Source organism: Nyctereutes procyonoides, unplaced genomic scaffold (assembly GCF_905146905.1).
Source record: "Nyctereutes procyonoides isolate TBG_1078 unplaced genomic scaffold, NYPRO_anot_genome, whole genome shotgun sequence".
Taxonomy (NCBI): domain Eukaryota; kingdom Metazoa; phylum Chordata; class Mammalia; order Carnivora; family Canidae; genus Nyctereutes; species Nyctereutes procyonoides.
Window position 1 is genome coordinate 37131523 of NW_026575044.1, and position 26064 is coordinate 37157586.

A 26064-nucleotide genomic window follows, 5' to 3' on the forward strand; every position below is an offset into this window, starting at 1 on the left:
TCTTCTTCCTGTGGAGTTTCCTTTTCTGAGCTGAGGGAGATTTAACACCTTTCTGTGTATTTAAGGTTTATTTGTATTTCTTCTTCTGTGAGTTGCACTTATACTGTGCCCATTTTCTATAGGAGTGTTAAACTCACCAATTTTCAGTACTCTATAGTATCATTGGAGAAACTAGCTTTTAAATGTAATGGGCTTTTTTCCATGTTTGCTGAAGGGAAAGATAATTCTTAGAATTTTTCATTCTTAACACATAGTGGAAAATACATTTACTAAAACTTTAATAAATGACATTGTTAATCCTATTTTTGTTTCTGAATTTTACACACATATGTATATATGCTCTTTGAGGGGTGCCTGGGTGACTCAGTCAGTTAAGCATCTTGCCTTGGGCTCAGATCATGGTTCTGGGAATAAGCCCTGCTCATGGGAATCCTGCTTCTCCTTCTCCTCCTCACTTGTGCTCTCTCTCACTGTCTCTCTCAAATAAGATCTTAAAAAAAAAAAAAAAAGAAAGAAAGAAAAGAAAAAAATATATAAGTGAATTAGAACAATGTAGGTATTAAGAGCTACCTGGGTTTGAATCCCGTATCTACCACGTTTCTGACCTAAGCAAGTTATATTTTTTTTTGAAACTCAATTTCCTCATCTGTGAAATGGATGTAATAACAGGGCCTGCCTTACTGGTGTATGATAATTAAAGAGATAATCAGTGCTAAGCACTCTTAGTGATTTTTGGCTAATTAAATGTCAGGTGCTGTTACAAGTAGAAAACTGATAAACCCTCAGCAAAAACAGGTAAGTGGAATAGTTTTCTTCCTTTCTTTTAACTTAAAAGGTCTTTGGATGTGTTTTAGAAGTTTACATTGTCCTTTGAAAATGAAATTTGGGGAAGAGGTAGCTGAAATGAAAGTGTTGATCTTGGAATAACATTATTACCTTTGGTAAATGTGAAATAAGGAAAATTGTCCCCATGTTTAAGGTCTCCTGTGGTTGATTTCCATTATATTTTACAACGATACAGTTAAACTGAAACATGGCTTTTCTTTCTATTGTGAGTAGAAAGGTTGCCTGGCCTCCATAAAGCTGGTTGTAAACTTATATTGTCAGAAGTGTAAACAAGAGGTGACTGGAGGCTTAAAGCTCTGTTGTTCATTCCTTGGTCCCTTGAGATTACTTTCCCCACACAGAGATCTCATTACTTCTCCTTTTGATCCCTAGGCTTTTTGAATCTCTTAGGTAAATATCCAATTCCTATTTCAAGTTTGCTTTATATATACTTATAATCCTCAGAATATCAAAAGGAAGAAGTTAACTGTTTAATAAAATGGACATTCTTGCTTGGCATCTTGCTCTATTTGGACACACACCCTCCAGGTGAACACAGGGTTTTGAATCCCTAGGAAATATCTTTCAGGATAACTTAGTCTTTTAATGCCCTGCCTTTTTCTCCTTACTTGGTACATTTCTTAGTTCCAGTAATTCATGTGTTAGAAATCTATCTTGATTTCTGATCCATATGGGACTTGGTCTTTACAAATATATTGAAGTATCTCCTTCCCATTGGAGCTGTGCTAATCTAAATTTTGCCTAAAGGAGAAAGCTGCCTCTGGGGACAGACAATTTTTCAGTATTTGCTTTGCTTTGTTAGCTTAGGAGGAACTTTCCTCTTTCAGGAAACATCATATAGGATAACAAGGATTTCCAAGGTAAAATAAACTAAGAAGTAATTGCTTTAAAAATACTGAGTTCCTTTAACAGTTTGTTCCTCTTTGCACCATTAAATCTTCAGAGAAACATGGTTTTTATACAACTCTTTCAAAACTTATTGACTGCTTAAAATATATCCTAATCATAGAATATAATCTGTTGAGTCATGTTGCTGTAACACGATGTGGAGGCAGGATTTGAAATCTTAGGTTGAAATTCCATGTTGCCATTGTAAATATTCTCAAAGCCAGTTCCTTGTAAATTCAGCAGTGACTCCCATAAATTACATATCCTGGTTCTTAACCAGGAAATGTTGTGCCAATGCATCTGACAATGTGGAAAATGTAAATAACTGTTATCAAGAATGCATACTATTATGATGGAATAATGATCTAAGTAGGTAATGTAATACATGGTGCAGCAGGGTACAGCCAACTTCTGGGAAGAGGTGAGAGAGAACATAACATCACACCAGGGCTGAAGTAAAGTAGTGTCCTTGCTGGACCATAGGAGAGCACGTTTGAGGCAGTTAGCTATTCTCAGGAAAACAGGCTTCTGTGGGTGAACCTTACCACAGTAGATAAGTGATAACCATAGATTCTTCACAGTATTCTTTTGCTTTGGTGCTTTGGCATTTCCAGTCTCTTAATACCTTAAGTATATTGCTACACATTCTAGTAGCTAAATGTATGACCTGATCAGAAGGTGATTAAGAACCATCAGCGTAATGTGCTTTCTCTTCTCTTTAGAGTTTTGTTCTGGCTCTGTGACATAGTACAGCTGTCTGGCTTTAGTAAGCATGTAATCTTTCCCCACCTCAGCTGCTTGCTCTCTAAAGTGGGCAGTGTCCCACAGAAGTACAGTCGGGGTAGCAGGATGGCTAGAACCTGGGTTTGTCAGTTTCTGAAGCTACTGTCTTCCAAATGTATTATATCAACTTCAAACCCAGGGCTGTTTACAATATTCTGCACAATATTAATGGCTGTAATTCACATTTGAGTTATAAATTGATGTATATAAAGTACTTTTACAAACTCGATAGCTTTTGATTCACGAAATATCTATCAGTTACAGGAAGGGTGGGGATTATCATATCCTCAATTTTATGAATGAAGAAATTGAATCACAGAAAGTTTTTTTAAATTTTTTATTAGTGTTCAATTTGCCAACATATAGCATAACACCCAGTGCTCATCCCGTCCAGTGCCCCCCTCAGTGCCCGTCACCCAGTCACCCCATCCCCCCGCCCACCTCCCCTTCTACTACCCCTTGTTCGTTTCCCAGAGTTAGGTGTCTCTCATGTTCTGTCTCCCTCACTGATATTTCCCACTCATTTTCTCTCCTTTCCCCTTTATTCCCTTTCACGAATTTTTATATTCCCCAAATGAATGAGACCATATGTTTGTCCTTCTCCAATTGACTTACTTCACTCAGCATAATACCCTCCAGTTCCATCCACAGTGAAGCGCAAAGGGTGGGTATTTGTCGTTTCTAATGGCTGAGTAATATTCCATTGTATACGTGGACCACATCTTCTTTATCCATTCATCTTTTGATGGACGCTGAGGCTCCTTCCACAGTTGGCTATTGTGGACATTGCTGCTATGAACATTGGGGTACAGGTGTCCCAGCGTTTCACTGCATCTGTATCTTTGGGGTAAATCCCCAGCAGGAATCACAGAAAGTTTAATTAACTTGTCCCAAATCACTTAGCCAATAAATGATAGGGTCTGCGCTCAAACCAGGTTTTCTAATTTCAGAGCCTCTATGCTTTTCTTAAAACTTAGAATCTTTATAGATATTTAGAATAACAGAAATTTATATACCTAGACAAAGGCTTCTTAGTCTGAAATTTAAGATAATTTGTCCCAGTCTTTAATTCAGTTCTGTTTGTTTCTTTTATGTAATAATTTACTATGAATAAACAACATAGTTCCAAAGCCTTTATTAAGCATGTATCTGGTGTTGGCTCAATGCTGGGTGGTATTACAAATTAAAATGGACATGCAACCTTATAAATTTCTGGGCCTTTGTAAGTTTCCACTTGTATTAACATGAGCATGCAAAAGAACACATGAACATATTGAAAGTTCTGCCAATTTTAAACAGATCTGGTATCTGTTCTTAAGCAGTCCTAGAGGGGAAAAAAAAATCATTTTCTTTTCCTTTAACCTCCATTATCTACTGACTTCCTGCCAAAGGTAGAATACTCCAAAGGATGCAGGAATAATTACAGGTGTAATGTTTTTGTGGAAATGACTTGTTTTTCGTCAGCAATTATACATTCTCTTATTAGCGAAAACTAAGCGTTTTTTTTCCTTCAGTATATGATTGATATAATCTGTCAGAACAAGAAAATATCGGAAGGCCAAGTATACTACTTGGATCTGATTGTGCATTTTAGGGTACTGTGTAGTCTTTCTTAGCAGAAGAAACCTACTTAGGAAAGAGGAAGAATGCTATCATTTACAGTACAGGTATTTCACTATGCCCAAAGCAATCAGAAAGGAAACCAAAGGGAAACTAACATACATTTTGAATAACACCATGGAGGTTATTATATGTCACAGAGCAGGAAGGAACTAGAAATTCACTATCCCTAGAAATTCTGTCTTGATGGTAAGCAGTCAGAAGCATCTCAGATCATTTAAAAAAAAAAAAAAAGGAAGTTAAATCAGGCTGTTGAACTGGCTAAAAGCAGATCACAGTCAAATTGTTATAGTCATTCTAAAAATGTAGGTGTGGCTTAAAGGGAAATAAGCCTAAAAGGTCCAGATCCATGGAAAGAGGGGAGTGGTATTGGCACCTCTATCATGCAGTCCACCTTTGCTTCTCTTTGTGTCTTGTTAACTGTTTTTTGCATAGTCCCCCACTCTTGTTTCAGGGATCCAAAGCACTTGTCTACAATGTTCAGGTAACATACAGCCCATTAAACACATTCTTGCTCCAGAGTTGTGTTCAAGGATCAGCTGTGGTCATTATGTACTCAGATCTACTCTGGGTTCTCAACATGCCTTGCACTGCCTATCCACTGCCTATCCACTGAGAGCATATTCAGGTTCTAAGACAGTAAATTCCTTAGTATAAAGTCTAAGAAAATGCTTTTTCTTTCTTTAAGGAAAAAAAAAAAAAGTCTGATATAGGCAGGAAAGTTGTATTTTCCTTGCCCTGCCAACAAAATTGCTAGCAATAACAGTCCCATTTCCTTTATGAAATGTGGGGAAATATTAGAAGATTCTGCTCACCACCATCTTGATGACTTTCTGCTCCTTAGCTGTCCACATTCTGAGGCTTAGGTAAGTAAGCCTTTTTGTGAGACAGGAAGGAAGATCATTGGCTCTGTTCTATGCCATACACACCATGCATTTCATCAGTTTCCGTGTCATTAAAACCACTTCCTCTAGGTCAAAACGGCCTTACCACGATCTGCTTACTTTTCTTCATGTCAGTTACTTCATATCTGTTCTAGTACCCATTGCATGAAATCTAGTTACTCCTAGAGATAAGGATGAGAATCCTGTCCCTGGGCGAAGGTCTGTTTTTCTGTCCTACCTTCCTCTCAACTAATGCTGAGCACCGTGAAGTAGGCCTAAAGTGACGGGTCCAGCTGTCCAAAAGGACATCATCTTTTAAAACCGAAAGACTAGTTCCTAGGTACAGTAGTCCCTCTTAATCTGCAGGGCAGCGGGTACTTTCTAAGATCACCAGTGGATATCTGAAACCACAGGTAGTACCAAACCCTATGTACACTATGTTTTTTTCTATACATACACACCTGTGATAAATTTATAAATTAGGCACAGTAAAAGATTGATAGGAAATTACAATATGCTATAATGAAAGGTATGTGAGTGTATTCTTATGTCAAGATGGCTTTTACTATACTGTATTCATCCTTTTAGTGATGATGTAAGATGATAAAATGCCTTCATGAAAAGGTGAGGTGAATGACTTAAGTATTATGACATAGCATTAGGCTGCTATTGACTTTGTGACAATAAATCAGGAGGATCTCTGCTTTCAGACATTGAAATTGCTGCAGAAAGTGAAACCACGAAGTAGGGGAGACTACTTTAAGTTCTCATCAGTCTGTTTTGGCTTGGAAATGAGATGATTTTATAGGCTCTCCTGTTAATTCAGTAGTGGTGAAACTAACAGGAGTTGGAAGTAAACTTACTATGTTACTAAATTGATCAATGAATCCTAAATTTTAGAAAGCCAGCATGAAAATTGTCTGAAATTCTGAATATGTGATTTTGACTTAAAATCAAAACAAGTAAAATGTCTCATAAAACAACTATAACTATCTAACTTCTTTGCTATGCAGAGCCAGATTTTTTTTTTTGTTTAGGTTTTATTCACAAGATACACAGAGAGGCAGAGAGAGAAGCAGACTCCATGCAGAGAGCCCGATGTTGGACTCAATCGCGGGACTCTGGGATCACACCCTGGGCTGAAGGCAAACGCTTAACCACTGAGCCACCCAGGCATCCTCAGAGCCAGATTTACTAAAATTTATTAATCATAAATATTTTCTAATTTAAAAAATGAAAAATCTCAAGTTAGAAAAATATACAGCAAAATCAAATAGTAATATTTAGTAATTACATAAAATTATCCCAGTAAACTTAAAATAAGAAACTAAGTTGTTAGATTTTTTAAAAAGATGTGCAATAATTAGAAAGGCATATGACTAGTCTTAAAGTTCTCTTAGACTTGTACCAACTTGCTTCCAAGATTTGAGGCTAATTTTAGCTGGAGATGTCTCAGAGCAGGTTAAATAGCCAGCTGTCAGCTAACCCCATCACCTTCACATCTGACTCAGCCCTAAGTCATGGCACTGGCTGATAAGAGACTTCAGAATGGCATTCTAGTTATGCAGAGAAAACTGAATTCAAACTTGGAGGTTGGTAGAAGGTACATTACAGTATCAGTCATGCAAGAAAAGGTTTGTAAGTGATGCGGTCTTTTTTTTTTTAAAGACCTGTCAAAGCTCACTTTTATTAAAATGAAAATAGGTAGGATTTGGGGATTTAACTCCCCTGTGTAGGTAAATCTTATGTATTTTAATTATGTTGACTTTAATATATTAAGTTTATAAAATATTTCATATATAACATACACTCAAAGACCTTTCCCCTCCAAAGATCTTAAATCTCCATATGTGTTACAATTACAATTTTTGTTAAAGATTTTATTTATTCATGAGAGACCCGGGGGGGGGGGGGCGCAGAGACATAGGCAGAGGGAGAAGCAGGCCCCGTTCAGGGAGCCCGATGTGGGACCAGATCCCGGGACTCCTGGACCATACTTTGGGCCAAAGACAGGCGCTAAACCGCCGAGCCACCCAGGGATCCCCCTAAATTACAATTTTAATTAATGTTACATGACTAAGGAACAACTATTTTTAAGACAATGGAAATAAATCTTAACTTTGGAGGGTAAACCTTATTTTCTTTAATTGTAAGACAGTATGATTTTCATAATATCAGATTGAAGCAATTGAAGCTGAAATTCTTTGAGTTGAGTGGCTGAAGAAACTAGTTTTACTCCCAGATTTAAACATTAAGATAATATGAAAAGCCATATTAATTTTTTTAGGCAATTAGGTAAACCACTATAGATGAATTATAGTTGGAAATTTTTAGTTTTATCTTATTAAAATACTTAATATTGGCTTCAAATATCTTAATGATTTCTAATCTCTTTAAAGCTATTTAAATGAAGAAGCGCCAGGTTTTAAAGCAGAATCCAGAAAATGACCTTGTTCTTGTGATGGTATGTTCTTTTTTGTTTTTGTTTTTGTTTTTTTTAAAGGGAGAAGAGTGCAAGAGAGAGGGTTGGGGAGGGGAAAAGGAGAGGGAGAGAGAATCTTAAACAGGTTGCACGCCCAGTGCAGAGCCCCACTCCTGGCTTGATCACATGACCCTGAGATGATGACCTGGGCTGAAATCAAAAGTAGGATGCTTAACCCACTGAGCCATCCTGGTGCCCTCAGAAAATTTTGAAACAGAAGTATCTCAACTATAAATGTTCTTAAATATTTTATTGATCCTGCCTCCTCTTATCCCCAAAACCAGTCATAGTAGTTGAAATTCAATGAGTATTTGTGAAATGAATGTTTGTAGGTTTTTTAAATTTTCACTTGATAATTTTTTTTTTCACTTGATAATTTTTAAAAATTTTTGTTGTAGTTGACATATAATGTTATACTAGTCTTAGGTGGACAGCAATGATTCAACATTTCTGTAATGCTCACCACAATAAGTCTAGTTACTATCACCATACAACATTATTATAGTATTATTGACTGTCTTCCCTGTGCTTCCTTTTTATCCCTGTGGATCATTTTTCTTTAACTGGAAGTATATACCTCTTAATCATCTTCCCCTATTTTGCCTATCCTCCACCTCCCTCTTCTCTGGCAACCACCAGTTTGTTCTCTACATTTATGACTCTGTTGCTGTTTTATTTGTTCATTTGTCATAAGTGGAATCATCTGGTATTTGTCTTTCTCTAACAGTTTTCACTTAGCATAATATGCTTTAGGCCCATCCACATTATCACAAACAGCAAGAGCTCATTCTTTCTTATGACTGAGTAATATTCCATTATATATACACCACATCTTCTTTATCCATTTACCAGTGGACACTTAGGTTGCCTCCATATCTTGGCTATTGTAATAATGCTGCAGTGAATATGGGGGTGCGTATATCTTTGAATTAGTGTTTTGGTTTCTTCAGAAAAATACCTAGAAGTGAATTGCTGGATCACCTGGTAGTTCTATTTTTAATTTTTTAAGGAACCTCCATACTGTTCTCCATAGTGGCTACACCAATTTACATACCAACCAACAATGCATGAAGATTCCCTTTTCTCCACATCCTTGCCAACATTTGTCATTTCTAGTCTTTTTGATAATGGCTGTTCTCATGGATGTGAGGTGATATATCATTGTGGTTTTGATTTGCATTTTTATGATGAGTGATGTTGAGTGTCTTTTCATGTGTCTTACCCATCTGTATGTTGTTTTTGGAAAAGTATTAAGGTCTTCTGCCCACTTTTACTTTTTTTTTTTAATTTTTTTTAGTGTTGTGTAAGTTCTTTATACATTTTGGATATTAACCCTTTACCAGATATAATATTTGCAAATACCTTCTTTCACTTATTTTGTTGATGATTTCCTTTGCAAAAGGATGTAGTACCATTTTGATGTAGTACCAATAGTTTGCTTTTGTTGCCCTAGTCTAAGGAGACATATCAAAAAAAATACTAAGACTGATGTTCAAGAGTTTATTGCTTGTGTTTTCTTCTAGGAGTTTTACGGTTTCCAGTCTTACATTTAAGCTTTTAATCCAGTTTGTTTTTGTATATGGTGTAAGAAAGTGTTCAGTTTTATTTTTTTATATGTAGCTATTCAGTTTTCCCAGCACCATTTATTGAGGAGACTGTCTTTTCTCCATTATGTTCTTGCCTCTTTCGTGGTAGATTTATTGACCATATAGACATGGGTTTATTTCTGGGCTCTCTGTTCCACTGATTTGAGTCTTTTTGTGCCAGTATCCCACTGTTTTGATTACTGTAGCTTTGGTGGTATATTTTGAAATCAGGGAGCGTGATACCTATAGCTTCTTTTCCAATATTGCTTTGGCAGTTTGGGGTCTTGTGTGGTTCCAAGCAAATTTTAAGATTTTTTGTTCTAGCTCTGTGGAGCTTGTCACTGGTATTTTGATAGAGACTACACTGAATCTGTAGATAACTTGGGGTATTAGAGACATTTTGATAATATTAGTTGTTCCAGCCTATGAACATGGAGTATCTTTCCATTTACATGTGTCATTGACAGTTTCCTGCATCAGTATCTTACCGTTTTCAGAGCATAAGTCTTTCACCAAATTTGTTAAATTTATTCCTAGTAATTTTTATTCTTTTTGATGAAGTTATAAATGAGATATTTAAAATTTCTTTCTGCTACTTCATTATTAGTATAAAAAATGACATATTTCCTTGTATTTTGTACACTGCAACTTGATTATATCAATTCTAATAGTTTTTTTGGTAGAGTCTTTAGGGTTTTCTCTATATAGTATCAGGTCATCTGATAGTGACAGTTTTACTTCTTCATTAGCCAATTGGATGACATTTTTTCTTGTCTGATTGCTGTGGCTGGGACTTGCAGTACTATGTTGAATGAAAATAGTGAGAGAGGGCATCTTTGTTTTATTTCTGATTGTAAAATTTCCAGCTTTTAACGGTGTAATATGATATTATCTGTGTGTTTGTCATATATAGTCTTTATCATGTGAGGTATGATTCCTGTATACCACCACGTTGTTGAGAGTTTTTGTCATAAATGGATGTTTTATTTTGTCAGATGCTTTTTCTGCATCTATTGAGATAAGCATATGAGTTTCACCCTTCATTTTGTTAATATGGTGTATCATGTTGATTGATTTGTGGATATTGAACCATCCTGCATCCCTGGAATAAATCCCATTTGATCATGCTGTATAATCCTTTTAATGTATTGTTAAATTTGACTTGCTAATACTTTGTTGAGAATTTTTACATCTTTGTTCTTCAGGGATATATTGGCCTGTAATTTTCTTTTTTTGTAGTGTCTTTGGCTTTGGTACCAGGGTAATTCTGGCCTCAGAACAAACCTGGAAATGTTCCTTCCTCTTCCATTTTTTGGAATAGTTTGAGAAATATAGGTATTAACTCTTTAAATGTTTTATAGAATTCAGCTGTGATTCATTTGGTTCTGAACTTTTGTTGGGAGTTTGATTGGTAATTCATTTTTAATTCTGTTTGTTCAGATTTTTGGTTTCTGATTTAGTCTTGGAAGATTGTCTGTTTCTAGGAATTTAACCATTTCTTCTAGAGTGTTCAGTTTGTTGGCAGATAATTGCAATAGTTTCTTACAGCCTCTTGTATTTCTGTGGTGTTGGCTGTGGTTTTTCTTCATTTCTGATTTTATTTGGGGGGTGCTTTCTTTTTTTCTTGAGGCTGGCTAAAAGTTTATTTTCTCTACCTATTCAAAGAACCATCTCTTATTTTCATTGATCTTTTCTATTATCTTTCTGGTTTCTATTTCATTTATTTACACTCTGATGTTTGTTTTATTTATTTATTTGCTTGCTTGCTTATAGTAACTTCGGGCTTTGTTCTTCCTATAGTTCTGTTTTTTTCTTCCTATAATTCTTTTAGCTGTAAGATTAAATTATTTGAGATATTTCTTTTTAAGGAGGGCCTGTATCACTATAAGCTTCCTTAATAGAACTCCTTATGCTGTACTCCTAGATTTTGGAACATTGTGTTTCCATTTTTATTTGTCTCAAAGTAATTTTTGATTTCCTGTTTGATTTCTTTGTTGACCTTCCATTGTTTAGTAGAACTTTGTTTACCCCTCATGCATTTTTTTCCAGTTTTTTCTTGTCATTGATTCTAGTTTCATACTGTTATAGTCGTGGGGCACTTAGGTTGTGCAGTCAGTTAAGCTGTCAGCTCTTGGTTCAGCTCAGGTCATGAGATTGAGTCCCGTGTCATGCTGTGTGCTAAGCACAGAGTCTGCTTAAGATTCTCTTTTCCTCTCTCTCTCTGCCTGCTCTGCCCCTGCTTTCTCTCAAATAAATAAATCTTAAAAAAAAAACTTCATAACGGTTATAGTTGCAAAATATACTTGACATGGTTTGTCTTAAATCTATTGTTTTATGGCCTATCTTGTGATCTACCTGGAGAATGTTCCATGTGCACTTGAAAAGATTGTATATTCGGCTATTTGGGGATGGAGTGTTCTCTACATACCTGTTGAGTCCATATGGTCTAATGTGTCATTAGGCCACTGTTTTTTCTTTGATTTATATATATATATATATATATATGGTCTGGATGATCTACCATGATACTATTACTCATTTTTATTTTGGAAAATGGAGTTATGTCTTCATTAAAAAATGTCAATTTAACATATGGATCATACTGTAATTAAATTAGTTAATAACTAAAAAGTGTTTTGGAACTTTTTTCTAATATAGTTAGTAGTGGTAGTTATAATCCACAGTAAAAGATAACTAACTCTTTGTGTCCTCAGTAATTTTTAAGAGTTAAATCGATCTTCAGAACAAAAAGTTTGAGAAATGCTGATCTGTACCAGTAAATTACATTGTAGGTTCTTTTTGTTTCTTTGTTGAAATAAAATATGATATGGTGAAATTCACAGATCTTAAATATAAGATTTGATGGGTTTTGGCAAATACACCTACCCATGTAACTAACACCCTAGTCAAGACACAGAACCTTTCCATCACTCCAGAAATTTCCCTCTGCCTTCCAGTCAGTCCTCATCCTCCACAGACCCTCACTGTTCTGATTTGTTACTGTACATCAATCTTAGCTGTTCTTAAAGTACATTATATATGGACTCATTGCAGTATATATTTCTTTTGAGACTAACTTTAATCACTCAATATAATGCTTCTAAGGTTCATTCCTATTGTGTGTATCTGTGTTTGTTGTTTTTTTATTGTCGTGTGGCTGAATGTGCCATAATTTGCTTATCTGTATAGCCTTTTTGACAGGTATTAGGGGTGTTTCTAGTTTGAAAGTGTTATGAATAAAGCTGCTTTAAATGTTCATACATCTTTTTATGGACATGCTTTCATTCTCTTCATTATATAGGAACTGAGTTTTGGGAGTCCTTAGGGCAAGTGTATGTTTATGTCTATGAAATGTAACTGAACTGTTTTAAAGTCATTACATCATTTCTCAACACTACTGTGACACTTTCAGGTGCTCCTTGTACTGGCTAACCTTTGTTGTTTTATTGATATGACATAGTATCTCATTGTGGTTTTAATTTACATTTCCTAAATGATTTTGCGTGCTTGTTTATGTTTGCTAGCCATTTTTATATCTTTTGTGAGGTATCAGAAAGTTTTGCCTACTTTAAATTGTGTCTTTGTCTTACTGACTTGTAGAAATTCTATTTATATTCTGGATATAATCCTTTATCAAATATACATAGCACGAATATTTTCTCATAATTTGAGACTTGCCTTTCCATTTGTTTAATGATGAACAGATGCTTTTAATATCTTACTTACACTGGAGTTTTTAATTTTAATGAAATCCACTTTGTAATTTTTCTTGTTTACCTTAAGGCTTTTTTGTGTCTTCTCTAGGAATCTTTTTTTTTTTTAAATTAATTATTTTTTTTTCTAGGAATCTTTATCCCAAACTTTGAACCACTACCTGTGGCACTCTCTAGTGTCACAGAAGATGTGTGTTGTTCAGGTTAACTTCCTTAGTTTCTCAAAGTATAGAAATAGCTTTTTAAAATCATTGTTACTGTGGAAGAATTATTTTGTATTAAAAATGCACTGTGGGGCAGTTTATTCAACACAGATTCCTAATTAATAGAAAACTAACTGGCATAAAGTTTATCTCAGAAACATTGACTCAGTATCTGTTGTGTTTTAATTGCCAGTTCAACAAAGCTTAGAATTTAGTGAATAATAAGAATTGAAGTAATTCTGGAACAACAGCCTTCCATGTTCTCAAGAAATAAATAGAGAGGTGAATAAGAGTGCATGTAGAAACTTACCCTTTCAGATATCAGAGAGAATGAATTGCACCTCTTATAGTTCTTTGTTCTAACCAGGACCTAAGGGGTAGAAAGAAGTAGTACATTTCCAAAAATGAAACTTGATTCTTTTTGCATAACTTGTAAATAAGAATATGTTCCCCCAGTGATGAGAATGCATTTACCCAAGTGATGCTTCTTTAAACATGACTTGCTTTCACCTTTTTTTTTTTCAAAGATTTTATTTATTTATTCATGAGAGACAGAGAGAGGCAGAGACAAAGGCAGAGGGAGAAGCAGGCTCCATGCAGGGAGCCCAACATGGGACTCGATCCCAGGTCCCCAGGATCACGCCCTGGGCTGAAGGTGGCGCTAAACCACTGAGCCACCGGGGCTTTCACCCTTTCTTAAAGAGATTTATGAACTGTATTCCAGATGGACCATGTAAAAAATGTTTCAAGTAAGATTATCCATAATTTGTGAAAATGAAATGACTTTTTTATTACAGCCATAATTGACTCTTATAACATTATTTTAGAATCTAATTTCAATTTTGTGAATTTAATTTTATAGTTTATTTCCAGTGGCAGTCTCCTTTGGAAAACTATTTCAGTTTGGGTGATTAGTAAGCATCAGTTGTATAATAGAAATTAAAGATGATTAGATTCAACTATAAGCTTTGTTCATTACACTTATACAGTTGATCCTTGAACAACATGGGTTTAAACTGTGGGTCCACTTATATGTGGATTTTTTCCATCAATACCGTACCGTACTATGAATGTATTTTCTCTCTCGTGATATTCTTAACATTTTTTCAAGCTTACTTTATTGTAAGAATATAGTATATAATACGTATAACATACAAAATATGTGCTAAACTGTTTATGTTATCCATAAGGCTTCTGGTCCAATAGTGGACTATTAGCGGTTAAGTTTTGGGAAGTCAGAAGTTATACACAGATCTTAAGCTGTGTGTGTGTGTGGGGGGGGGCGGTTGGCATCCCTAACCCCTTTGTTGTTCAGAGGTCACCTGTATTTAAATTGAGACTTGAGGAAGAAAGGATTTGGGTGGAGGGAGAAGAATTCTGTTAGTTGAGAAGAGTTATATAGTAAGTACATTCTGCAAATAGATATACACAGATAAGTTCAAAATATGTAATATAAGTATGCATACAAATTATTCAGCATTACAGTTAAAGATGTATTAAAATTGTTCTATGAAATTATTTTCTTAGATATTTAGTTCATTGATTTGATCTTGAATCAAAGATGAGAATTAGATTTTTTGCTTTTCTGAATATCCAAATGAATATTCTACTTAAATTTATGATTCCCTCAATATTTAATATGAACAAATGTTGAAGTGTCAAGTACGAGTAAAAATATGTGTTAAATCTGGTTTTGAAAATGTTTTCTTAAGTGACTTAGAGTAGAATTTGATTGTGTTCTTCATTCTTCACTTGCTACTTACCCATATCTCATTTTTTTCACTGTTTTTCTTTCTTTGGCCCATTTTAACTTGAGATGTTAGGGAAAACCACTAATTTTAATACACTGAGCATGTGGTAAATGCAAGATACTCTGTACTCTGAGGGATACAGAGGAGAATAAGACAATCCCTAATCTCGGGGAGATCACACTTCAGTGAGTGGGAGAGACATGTACACAAATAATGGGATAAATGAAGATAGGGAAAATAAAGAATTGTGAAATTAAGCAGTGTGTGAACACTAGCCTACCTCGGTGTTTTACATTATTAAAATGTAAGAGCTGCTTTTAAAATCCCCTTGCTGACAAGCAGCATGTTTGGTTCTTGATCATTTCTCAGATAGTTGCTGGAGAGAGACCTCAAGGGAGGAGGACCCATGCTTAAAGTCTCCCCGGAGTGATGTGTTTGATGAAAGGAGGTACCTTCTAGCCTGAAGATAGGAATCAGATTATTTTAAAAACACTGTCCTCAGCCCACCGGTATCCTGTCACAAGAGAGACCATTGGCTAAAGCAGTCATTGTCCTGCAGTGATTATTAATAGAATGGTGAAGTGTTTTTATCTTGTCCATAGAGAAAATAGTGAAAGATATCTATTTGTTTCAAATATAGATTATGATATAACTTGTATCGCCTCCCCAGACTTGGTTTGGCAAATTATACTATAAACAGGATCAGAAGACCAGGATAGACTTTGGAAAAAGTTTTCTGCAATGTAGGTGGTAAGTAAAATATTTATAATTTGCAGACAGCTCATACAAATTGAGAAGCTAATTTAGTAAGGAGATGATATCGCCAATGCTATGAATGTTTTCATACTAATTTTTATAAAAATACATATTTTATAAAAATAACAAGAAAAGTTTAAAATTCATTAAGACTGATGTACAGGTAAGACTCTGAAACTTGGTTGCCGTGAGACTCTGAACTGTCCCAGGCATCAGTCTGTTCTCAGTACAGATTTAGCTGCTGCCAGATAAGGTTGACTGTACAGCTGTGTAGTCTGGACTTGGAGGTTTGCCCCAGGTTGTGCAGGTAGGCTGTGAGGAGAGTGTGGGCAGTGGCCTTGGTGGCATCCTGTGATTCTCTTCTATTCTCTGTGAGAAAGAGCCCACACCTGAGGATAATGCTATTTCAGGAAGCATTCAGCAAGACCTGTGTGGCTCATATGGCCTTGTGAAAGAAGCAAACCTGAAAATCATCAAACACCTGGCATCTCCTTTCAGCCAAAGCTTAAGTTCGCCTGCCTTCATTTTAAAATATCTTTTCTACTTTTTTCCAAGTCTTCATGAGCAAAGAGCATTGTTCAGTGTTTACCAGAGCTATCCATGGAGCAAGAGCAGGAAGACAGTGGGCCTGGTGTCCATCAGGTAGATTGGGAGGCTGTGTCAGGCTGAGCCTTACATACAGTTTCTGCCATCTAAGACTAAAGACTTGGGGGATTGTGATGTCCTGAACTTGACCAACTTTTTTTTCAGAATAAGGGGGATTCTAGCACAGCATTTGTTAGTCACACTTCGTGAATAATTTGGTTCTGTTTGGGGTCTGTCCTCAGCACTGGGTAGGCGGGGAGTAATGGGATAACGCACTGTGAACTGTTCGCATTACACAGATAGAACCACTGTGGTGGGACTTCTCCCTCAAAACCAGTTATTGTGCTGTTGTGCAGATCGTTGTAATGTCATCTGTATGCTTGAAAATAGAACCAGGGCATATCACTCTCAGTCCCTGGTACAGGGTGTTTTCTCTCTGTGTAAAGAAAAAAAGGAAGCATAGATTCAGGATATAATGACTCTCAGAAAGACTACAAGGGAAGAGAATAATCAATCTATGGTTTTAGCCTGATAGCTACTCTCCTCTGTTCTTACTTCTGCCTGAACTAATACCTCCTTCATCTAGTATCAATAGGGATTTTTTTTTTTTGTCCTGGTGGGGGTAGTGAAAATTTTAAATATAGAAACATATCCTTTTCACTATAAATCATTTAAAAAGTTTTAAATTTGCTACCTAATGATTAAAAAATTTTATTGTCTCTCCTTTAAGTAATACTGTGGAAGACTTAGCATTTTCTTAATGATTAGGTTATGAACCCATTGATTTAGACTCCCGTGTTTGGATGATTTTTGTTTTTTTCCCCCACAGACTTAGAAGCAATCACAAAAATCCAGCATGTCCAGTTGTAGCTACTAGCCACCTGTGGTTTTTGAACATTTGAAATGTGACTAGTGTGAGACAGAATATTTAGTCTTAATTAATAAAAGTTTAAATTGTAAAAATGAAGCTATTTTTTCATTAAGTGACATTTTATTGTTTTGGTAAGGCTAGATTTCACTTTAACTTGAAAATTGAGCTAAATTGAGATGTGCTCTAAGTGTAAGATACACATTGAATTTTAAAGACTTAAGATGGGAATAAATGTAAAAGTATCTCAATTTTTTATGTTGATTACGTGTCGAGATGCAAATATTTTGGTCCTCAGAATATTACATTAGCCGACAGGCAAAACCATCTAATGCAAAACCTTGTTTATAATAAAGTGTTGAATATCCCTTGTAATTTATTGAATATTGTACTACCAGAATGGTTGTGTGAGTGCAGAATGGTTGTAAGTGTATTGTTTGTTTACCCTTGTGACTGTGTGGCTGACCTGGGGGATGGAGCTCCCACTATCTGGCATGAGAGATTATCAACTTGTTGTTAGCCTGGGAAAAGATCAGAATTCAAAATTTGAAGTATGGTTACTAGTAGTTGCATATCACTTTTCACTCCATCATAATGGATGCCTTTGATTTGTTTGTCTTGTCTAAATTGCTCCAGCTAGGACATTGAGTATTGTCTTAAATACAAGTAAGAGGTAGGCATCCTTGCCTTCCTGGTTCCCAATCTTAGAGGAAATGCTTTTAGTTTCTTTCCAATGAGTGTAACGTTAGCTGTGAGTTTGTCACCTATAGCTTTTATTTAATGTTGAGGTGTGTTCCTTCCCTACCCAATCTATTAAGGTTTTTAGTCATGAAAGGATGAATTTTGTCAAATGCTTTTTCTGTATCTATTGAGATGGTTCTGTGATTTTTATTTTTTCATTTTATTGATCCACATTTATTAATTTGTGTATGTTGAACTATACCTGCATCTCAGAGATAAATCCCACCTGGTCATGGCATGTAATCTTTTAATGTGTTCTTCAGTTCGGTTTGTTAATATTTTGTTGATAATTTTTGCATCTGTACTCATCTGGGATATTGATCCGTAATTTTCTTGTGGTGTCCTTATCTGATGTTAGTATCATGTAATGCTAGCTTTACAGAATGAGTTTGGAAGTGTCCTTCCTCCTTGATATTTCATAAGAGTTTGAGGAGGGTTGGTGCTAATTCTCCTTTAAATGTTTGGTAGATTCTTAAGTGAAACTGTTGGATCCTGGGGTCTTCTGTTTTGGGAATTTTTTAAATTACTGTTTCAGTCTCTTTCCTCATTGGTCTGTTTAGATTTTCTCTTTCTTGATTCAAAGTGTTGACAGGTTATTGTTCTAGAAAAGTATCCATTTTTTCTAGGTTTTATAATTTGTTGGTAGTAATCTGTTATGATTCTGTGTATTTCTGTAGTAACAGTTGTAATGTTTTCATTTCTAATTTTGAGGGTTTTTTTTTCTTAGTTTAGCTAAAAGTTTGTCAGTTTTGTTTATATTTTTGAAGAACCAGATCCTTTCTATCATTTCTATCCATTCCCTATTTTATTTGTTTGTACTTTTCTCCTCATTACGTCCTTTCTTCCGCTAACTTGGGCTTAGTTTGTTCTTTTACTGGTTCCTTGAGGTATAAAGTTAGGTTGTTTGAGATCTAATTTCTTCACACAGTGCATTTATTGCCGTTAATTTCCCTCTCAAAACTGCTTTGTCATAACCCACAATACTTGATATGTTGTGTTATCATTTGCGTTAGTTTGGAGGTAATATTTTATTTCCCTTTTGATTTCTTTTTTGACCCATTGGTAGAAGAATGTTTAGTTTCTACATATTTGAATATCTATGCACTTCTTCATATTGATTACTAATTTCATGCATTTGTGATCAGAGAAGATAGTTGGTATGACTTTAGTCGTCTTGAATTTGCTAAGATTTGTGACCTCTCATATGATCTTTCCTGAAGAATGTTCCATGTGTACTTGAGAAGAATGCGTATTCTGCTGCTATTGGATAGAATGTTCTGTATAGGTCTGTTAAGCCCACCTAATCCTAAAGTATGGTTGATTTCATCATTCTTTAGATGATCTATCCATTGCTGATACTGGGTACTGATTGCTTCTACAGTTACTATATTGTTCTTAATTTCTTCCTTAAGATCTGTTATTTTTTTTAAAAGATTGTGTGTGTGTGTGTGTGTGTGTGTGTGTGTGAGTGAGAGAGAGAGAGAGAGAGAGAGAGAGAGAGCGAGCATGAGCAGGGAGAGGGACAACCATAAGCCGACTACCCCCTGCCCAGCAGGGAGCCTGACGTGGGGCTTGATCCCAGGACCCTAGGATCATGACCCTAGCCAAAGGCAGACACTTAACCAACTGAGACACCCAAGTGCCTGCCTTAAGATCTGTTATTACATAACAGCACTTAACATATATTCAGTGCTCAGGTGTTGGGACTGTAAATATTTATGATTGTTATACCTTCTTGACGTATTGACCCCCCCCCCTTTATCATTATATAATGACCTTTGTCTTTTAGTACCCTTTTTGGCTTGGAATCTGTGTTGCCTGATACAAGTATGGTTACACCAAACTTTTTTTCTTTCTTTTTTGTCATTTTGCAATATCATCATCCGTTCTTTCATGTTGAGCCTATGTGTGTCTTTAGAGCTCCTATTAGGCAGCACATAGTTGGCTTGTGTGTGCGCGCACACGTGTGCTTAAGATTTATTTATTTATTTTAGAGAGCACATGCACAAGCCAAGGGTAGAGGATTGCAGGGAGAGGCAGAGAGAGAATCTCAGGAGCCCCTTAACCCCCAAACCCCTGCCCCCACCCAGCATAGAGAACGTAGCATGATGCAGGGGTTGATCTCACAACCCAACCCAAGGTCATGACCTGAACCAAAACTGAGTTGGACATTCAACCAAGTGAGTCACCCAGGTACATGGTTCTTGTTTTATTTTAATCCATCCAGTTACTCTGCCTTTTGATTGGTAAGTTAAGTCCATTTGCATTTAAGGTATGTTGTTATGTGAAGTCTAACTACTGCTTTTTTATCTTTTACTTTTGATTATCTTTCCATTGTTTCTTGTCCCTTCTATTTCTACCCTTGTGTGTTGGTGGTTTTCCATGGTGATTTGCTCAGGCTCCCCCATTTTATGTTTTGTGCCTCTGCTCTAGATTTTTGCCTTATGGTAGCCATGAGGATTATATAAAACATTTCATGGATAAAATAGTCCTTTTTCTGTTGATAGCATTCTGTTTTCATTTTCCTACCAAGGTTTTATCCTTTGTTGTTACAAATTATCTTTTTATGCTATGATTTTGTTACCAGGTTCTAGTAACTGTAGTTACTTTCAGTGCTCTTTTCCTTTATGCTGTAATTACAAGTTTAATATAGTATTCTTAAAAAAAGAGTTATAGCATTATTACTTGCCTGGTTAATCAGATTGAATTTTGTGTACTTTCATCTTTTCATTTCTTCACTTGAAAAGTTCCCTTCAACACTTCTGTGAAGGCAGGTCTGGTGGTGGTGAACTCCTTTAGTTTTTGTTTGGGAGGAAGACTTCATTTTTCCTGCATAAGATAGCTTTGCCAGGTAGAGTATTCTTGGCTGGCAGTTTTTATCTTTCAATATTTTGAATATGTCATTCCACTCTCTCCTCTCTCTTGGCCTGTAGAGATTCTGCTGAGAAATCTGCTAATAGCCCACTGGGGGACCTTTGTAGGTTACTTTTTTTTTTTTTTCCTGGATGCCTTTAAAATTGCTTTTTTACCGTCGACTTTTTTTTTTATTATTTTATTTATTCATTCATGAGAGACACACACACAGAGGCAAAGACATAGGCTGAGGGAGAAGCAGGCTCTGCGGAGGGAGCCCCATGTGGGACTCGATCCTGGGACTCCAGGATCATACCCTGGGCTGAAGGCAGGCACTAAACTGCTGAGCCACCCAGGCATCCCTAATACCGAGTTTTGACAGTTTTAATATAACATGTCTTGGAGAAGGTCTTTTTCCCTTGAGAGACAGTAAGGTGTTCTGTTAGCTTCTTGGACTTATATATCCAGTTACTTTCTAAGGTTTGGGAAGTTCTCAGCTATTATTTCTTTAAATGCACTGTTCCCTTCTCTTTTTCTTCTGAGATACCCATTATTCTTATATTGGCATTTCTGATGGAGTCAGAGAGTTTGAATAGGGTGTCGTCACTTTTTAAAAATCTTCATTCTCTTCCATCTGAATCATTTCTATATTTCTGTCCTCAAACTTGCTCTCATCTTCTCTTCCATATGATCTGCTCTGTCTCCAGTGCATTCTAATGCATTTTTCATCTCATTTATTGAGTTCTTCAGCTCCAGAATTTATTTCTTTTTTAGAATTTCATTCTCTCTGATAAAGCACTTCTATTCATTTTATTTTGGAGTTTTCTTATAGCTCATTGAATTTCATCATAACTGCTAATTTAAATTATCAATTAGACGGCAATATTTCATGTCTTTGGATTCCATTGCTAGAAAATAGTCATTATCTTCTTATGATACTGTATCACCGTGATTTCTCATGGTATTTGATGAGAAGTACCACTGCTTCCACATTTGAAGTAGTGAACACTTCTTATTTAGCCAAGGCTTTGTTTACTTTGATTCTAACAGTTCAACAGGTTCGTAGATGGGGGCTTTTCTTTTCTTTTCCAGAAGATGGGGCTGTACCACAACTTTTTGGTTTTTGTTACCAGAGCTGACTTCCTGCTAAGGGTAAAGAGCATGAAAAAAGCAAAAGGGTAGTGGCAAAGTGGGAAGGAGGTAGGTACTTAGCACTTGGGGCTTTGGGTGTACCCATAGCCTCTTGGGGGGATCTTCAAGTGGGAAGGGTACCAGAGGTTTTTGTGGGCCAGCCTCTTGCCTCTTGGGTCAGACAGCAGATGCTTTCCTTTAGTTCCCTTGGTCTACTTCTCTTACCTTCCCTCCTCTGGCCACTGGAGTCTCTTCTCAGGGCACCTGGTCCCTCCTGTTGCAGCATCTGTTGCCAGGCAGACCCCCCACTCGCTGCCTTATAACCCTCCACCTCCTCTGGCAAAAAAGTGCTGGCTCGCACTCAGGGACCAGCCGCTGCCAGTTCCCCCACCTCTTCCATGGTCCTTAAGGGCACACAGATGGATGGATTGCTTGGGCATCCTGGTATGCTGTGCAGAGGTGCAGGTTTGTTTTTTTTTTTTCCTTCTTCTTCTTCTTCTTCCAGGATATGTATGTCCAATTAGTTGTAAATCAGAGGAGAGAGAAGAGGAATGACTCACAGCACCATGATGCTGGATCATTCCCAAATAAAATGCTATTAAAATGAATTTGTCTTGTTCTCTTTCCTTGCTTAATGTAGCCTCTGCAAAATGTAAACTCAGAGTTTTCGTATCTCTGTGGGAGGTCTTCCAACTTTGGCACCACTAACATTTTGGGCTGGAAAATTCTTTGTGTGGTAGTCCATCTCATTCCCTGTAGGATGTTTAGTGACATTCTTTGCCCAGCTATTCTAGATCAGCTTCCCACCCAGTACAGGAATGCCTTTTTGGGCCATGACAGAGAGGGATCATTCAACCTGTTTGAAATGTTTAACTTAATAAGAATCTTTATCATTTTGAGAATTAATTGTAAGATGGACCTTTTTATCAGCATCCTATAACTTCAAGTGGTCCTAGTCCTAATCACTTGAGTAGCACAGATTAAACCAAATTCTTTATGAAAAAGCTAATGCATGCTAACAGGCCTTATAAATTCTAAAGTTCATTCAACAATTACTTAAACTCCTCCTTTGTGTTAGGCACTGTCCTAGGCAACAGGGATAAGAAGCATATGAAACATGAGCTCTCAGCGAGCTTGCATACCATCTTGGCGGGGGATGTAGTTAATATTTGAGAGCCTACCATAGTATGTCATGTGTTGGTCAGTGCTGGGAGAATACCGAAGCGGGCAAAGGTGTATAGGGAATGCTCTCATTGGAAGGGAGACAGGGCAAGGGGAATGGTATTACTTCTGGCCCTGTCCTCGAATACCCCAAGACCTCTACCATGCCTGCTGTTCCCCAGACCTCCAGTTTCTTTTGGAATGCATATTACCTTCATCTGTGCTTATAAGAAATGTATTCCAGGCACCTTTGCCTAGCTTCTGATAACATTTCCTGAGTGAAAGTGTTAAGGTTCCTTTTAAAAGTTCCTTTTCAGATTCACGTGGATCTGAATTCTGGCTCTGGTCTGATCAGTGCAGAGTTGTCCTTAGGAATGTTCTAGCTGATATTCTCCTTTTGGCAATCCGAGATGGCACCTGCCTTTTTGGCAGCCTCCTGGTGCTGTTGACTCAGATTACGGTCAGCAAGCTGAGGTCTTTTACTGTGCTATAGCTTCCACATTGTGGGATTGTCCCATAGGATGGTGTTTCTCTTCCTGCTTTTGATCAGCTTATTGAACACAATGTGATCTGAAGGGGTTCACTTCTGCATGTCTTACAGAAGAAAATACCTGGGCTTGGTGATGGTCCATTACCTTTCACAGTCCCTTTTATCTCTACCTTTTGGTTGTACTCTGGAATAGATAATGTTGCAGGTGATCTGGCCTTCTGATGAATGAGTATCTACTACATTTTCATAAAACACCATAACAGGATATGTGCATAAAAATGAACGTGGGATATTCCCAGGTGGGATTCTTAGCTGGCAATCTTGTAATGATTTCTAAATGGAAAATTAAAAAACAAAACCCAAAATCCTTGGATGTCTTTTATCAACTTCTTCCGGAATATTTATTCTTGCTTTTAATCCAAAATAGTCATATATACTAATATAGTCAATGTAAGTATTGGTTGGGAGGGATTACAGGTCCTCATTCAGTCTTCACAAAGCTTATTTCAGGCTCAACCTTCTAGCATCTGTTCCATTTCTGCCCAACTTTTTCCTAAACAAAAGATAAAAGATTTAGTTTATATATGGTTGACCCTTGAACAATATACCTCCCAGGCAGTCGAAAACCCATGTGTAATTTTTGACTCCTCAAAAACTTAACTACTGACAGCCTACTGTTGACCAGAAGATGTACCAGTAACAATTAACATATTCTGTATGTCATACATATTATATACTGTATTTTACAATAGAGTAAGCTAAAAAAATGTTATTTAAGAAATCATAAGGAAGAGAAAATACATTTACAGTACCATATTGCATTTATAAAAACAACAACAACCACCACCCACATATAAGTGGGCCAGTGTGGTTCAAACCCATGTTATTCAGGGGTCAACTGTACACATCTCTAAAACTGCATTGTGCATGCAAATGATAGATAATTGCAGGGATGCTGTCCCTAGGTTCCATTGTTCATGTCACAGAGATTCATAGTCCTGGATTGTGGAGAATGTGATTTAAATACCATCTGTGGCTACTTATCCAGCAGATTGGTTAGATGACAAATCTGCCAAATGGGCAGTGTGTGTTTCTAAAAAAGATAACCAGAATTTTACCATGGAGGATTTGAAAATCTTATCTATTTAAAAACTATATCAACCTCTATCATTCAAATTAATTAGTTTATAGAATAACAGTTCTTTAGAGGACAATATTTTTTTTAGTATTTTAGTTACACAGGTATATTTTAAACAGCAACTGCTAAACCAGCATCCCTTACCATAACCTAAGATAACCAAAAAGAATGTATTATTTTACCAGTGTTTCAGAAAGTTGGTGTGACACCTCTTACTGCTCCCGTTGGTAGTGCTGTTGCTGTGATTTGTGGAAGTGAGATTGGCTTCTGGCCAGCCAGCCCTGGCTTCAGGATGCCCAAGCCCTGTCATGCTGCTTATTCAGACCACAGACACCCACCATCCTTTTGGCTACCTCCAAACCCCTGCAGAGGCTTTGAAAGTGCTCCTTCTGTAGAAGTTAATTTGTAAGGGGTTTCCTATATACCCAGAGATGCTAAATGTTGTTCAACTTCAGGGTCTTTGGGGAAGTACTAATGTGTAATGCTGGGCCTAAACGTATTTTGGCTTTATAGTTCATTTGCATTTTTCCATTTAGTTTCTTAACTTTAAACTGGGCCCTGTGATGGCATTTTGTTTACATTATTTAGCAGCTGGAGTAAAATAATGTATGAAGTATCAAGATATGGCCAGTATGTCTTGAACCAAACAGTGGAGTCTGATGTGCCAGCACAGGAAAGGAGCATGTACCTCTGGGGTGGTGCACGTTGGACACCACTGAGGGAGAATGAGAATCATTAGGATCAGAATAACAATGAAATCATTCAAATAATCAATGAAACAATCAGTGATCCCCAGGGTCAGGGGATCTGCTGTGACACTTCAGGGGCCAACATAGCAGTAATCAGTAATCTGTAATCTGTTCTCTACAACCCCAGACAAACCCTCTTTTACTCTCTCTACAACCAAGCATATTTTTATGGTATTTATACGTGTATGCCTGTGGTGTTTATATTAATGGCAGTAGCTTTTCCTTCCTAGTGTCAGTGGCATTAAGATTAACTATTAATTTTTCTTTTCTTCTTCCAGAACAAGCTTGCCTTCTCCTATGTTTTCCAGAAATGACTTCAGTATCTGGAGCATCCTGAGAAAATGTATTGGAATGGTAAATTAACTCTCAGTTTTATAATATAACATTAAGCAGATGTATGTTTCCTTGCATACTCCTTGGAAGGGAATCTTCATGTTGGCATAAACGTGATGTACAACAAAGTTCATGGAAGCTTGTATCAGAAATTGGGGAAAAGCCTTAGGTTTGCCTGACAGGATTTGAGCCACTCTTTATGCTACTTTAATAGGATTTTAATGGGACTTTTCACTGTAAAGAAAAAGAAAATGACTGCTCTCTTCCTGTTGTCATACCACATATGTATTTCCCTGTAAAATTACCTAGAAATTCTCTTAGAAAGCACAGGCACACCAAAGCATAGAATGTAATTTCACGTATACTTCTTTGCATAAGCTAGTTGTGTTGTACTTTGGATGTTAAGTGTGGTATATAGATATTTGGAATGTATCTGTACTTAGCTGCAACAGGTAGATCTGATTTGGGGAGAGGGCAGCAGATGGCAAAATTTACTATTCCAT

At 36.6% G+C, this 26064-nt stretch overlaps 1 protein-coding gene across 7 annotated transcripts in view; it reads left to right on the forward strand.

The window, feature by feature from the left end:
• Positions 1–26064, forward strand: part of OSBPL1A (oxysterol binding protein like 1A) — a 223488-nt gene that overhangs the window by 164135 nt on the left and 33289 nt on the right. For all 7 annotated transcript variants that reach the window (XM_055324315.1, XM_055324316.1, XM_055324317.1 and 4 more), the window contains one exon: positions 25507–25582. In XM_055324315.1, the coding sequence (XP_055180290.1) occupies positions 25507–25582 (76 nt within the window). The remainder of the gene's footprint in view (positions 1–25506; positions 25583–26064) is intronic.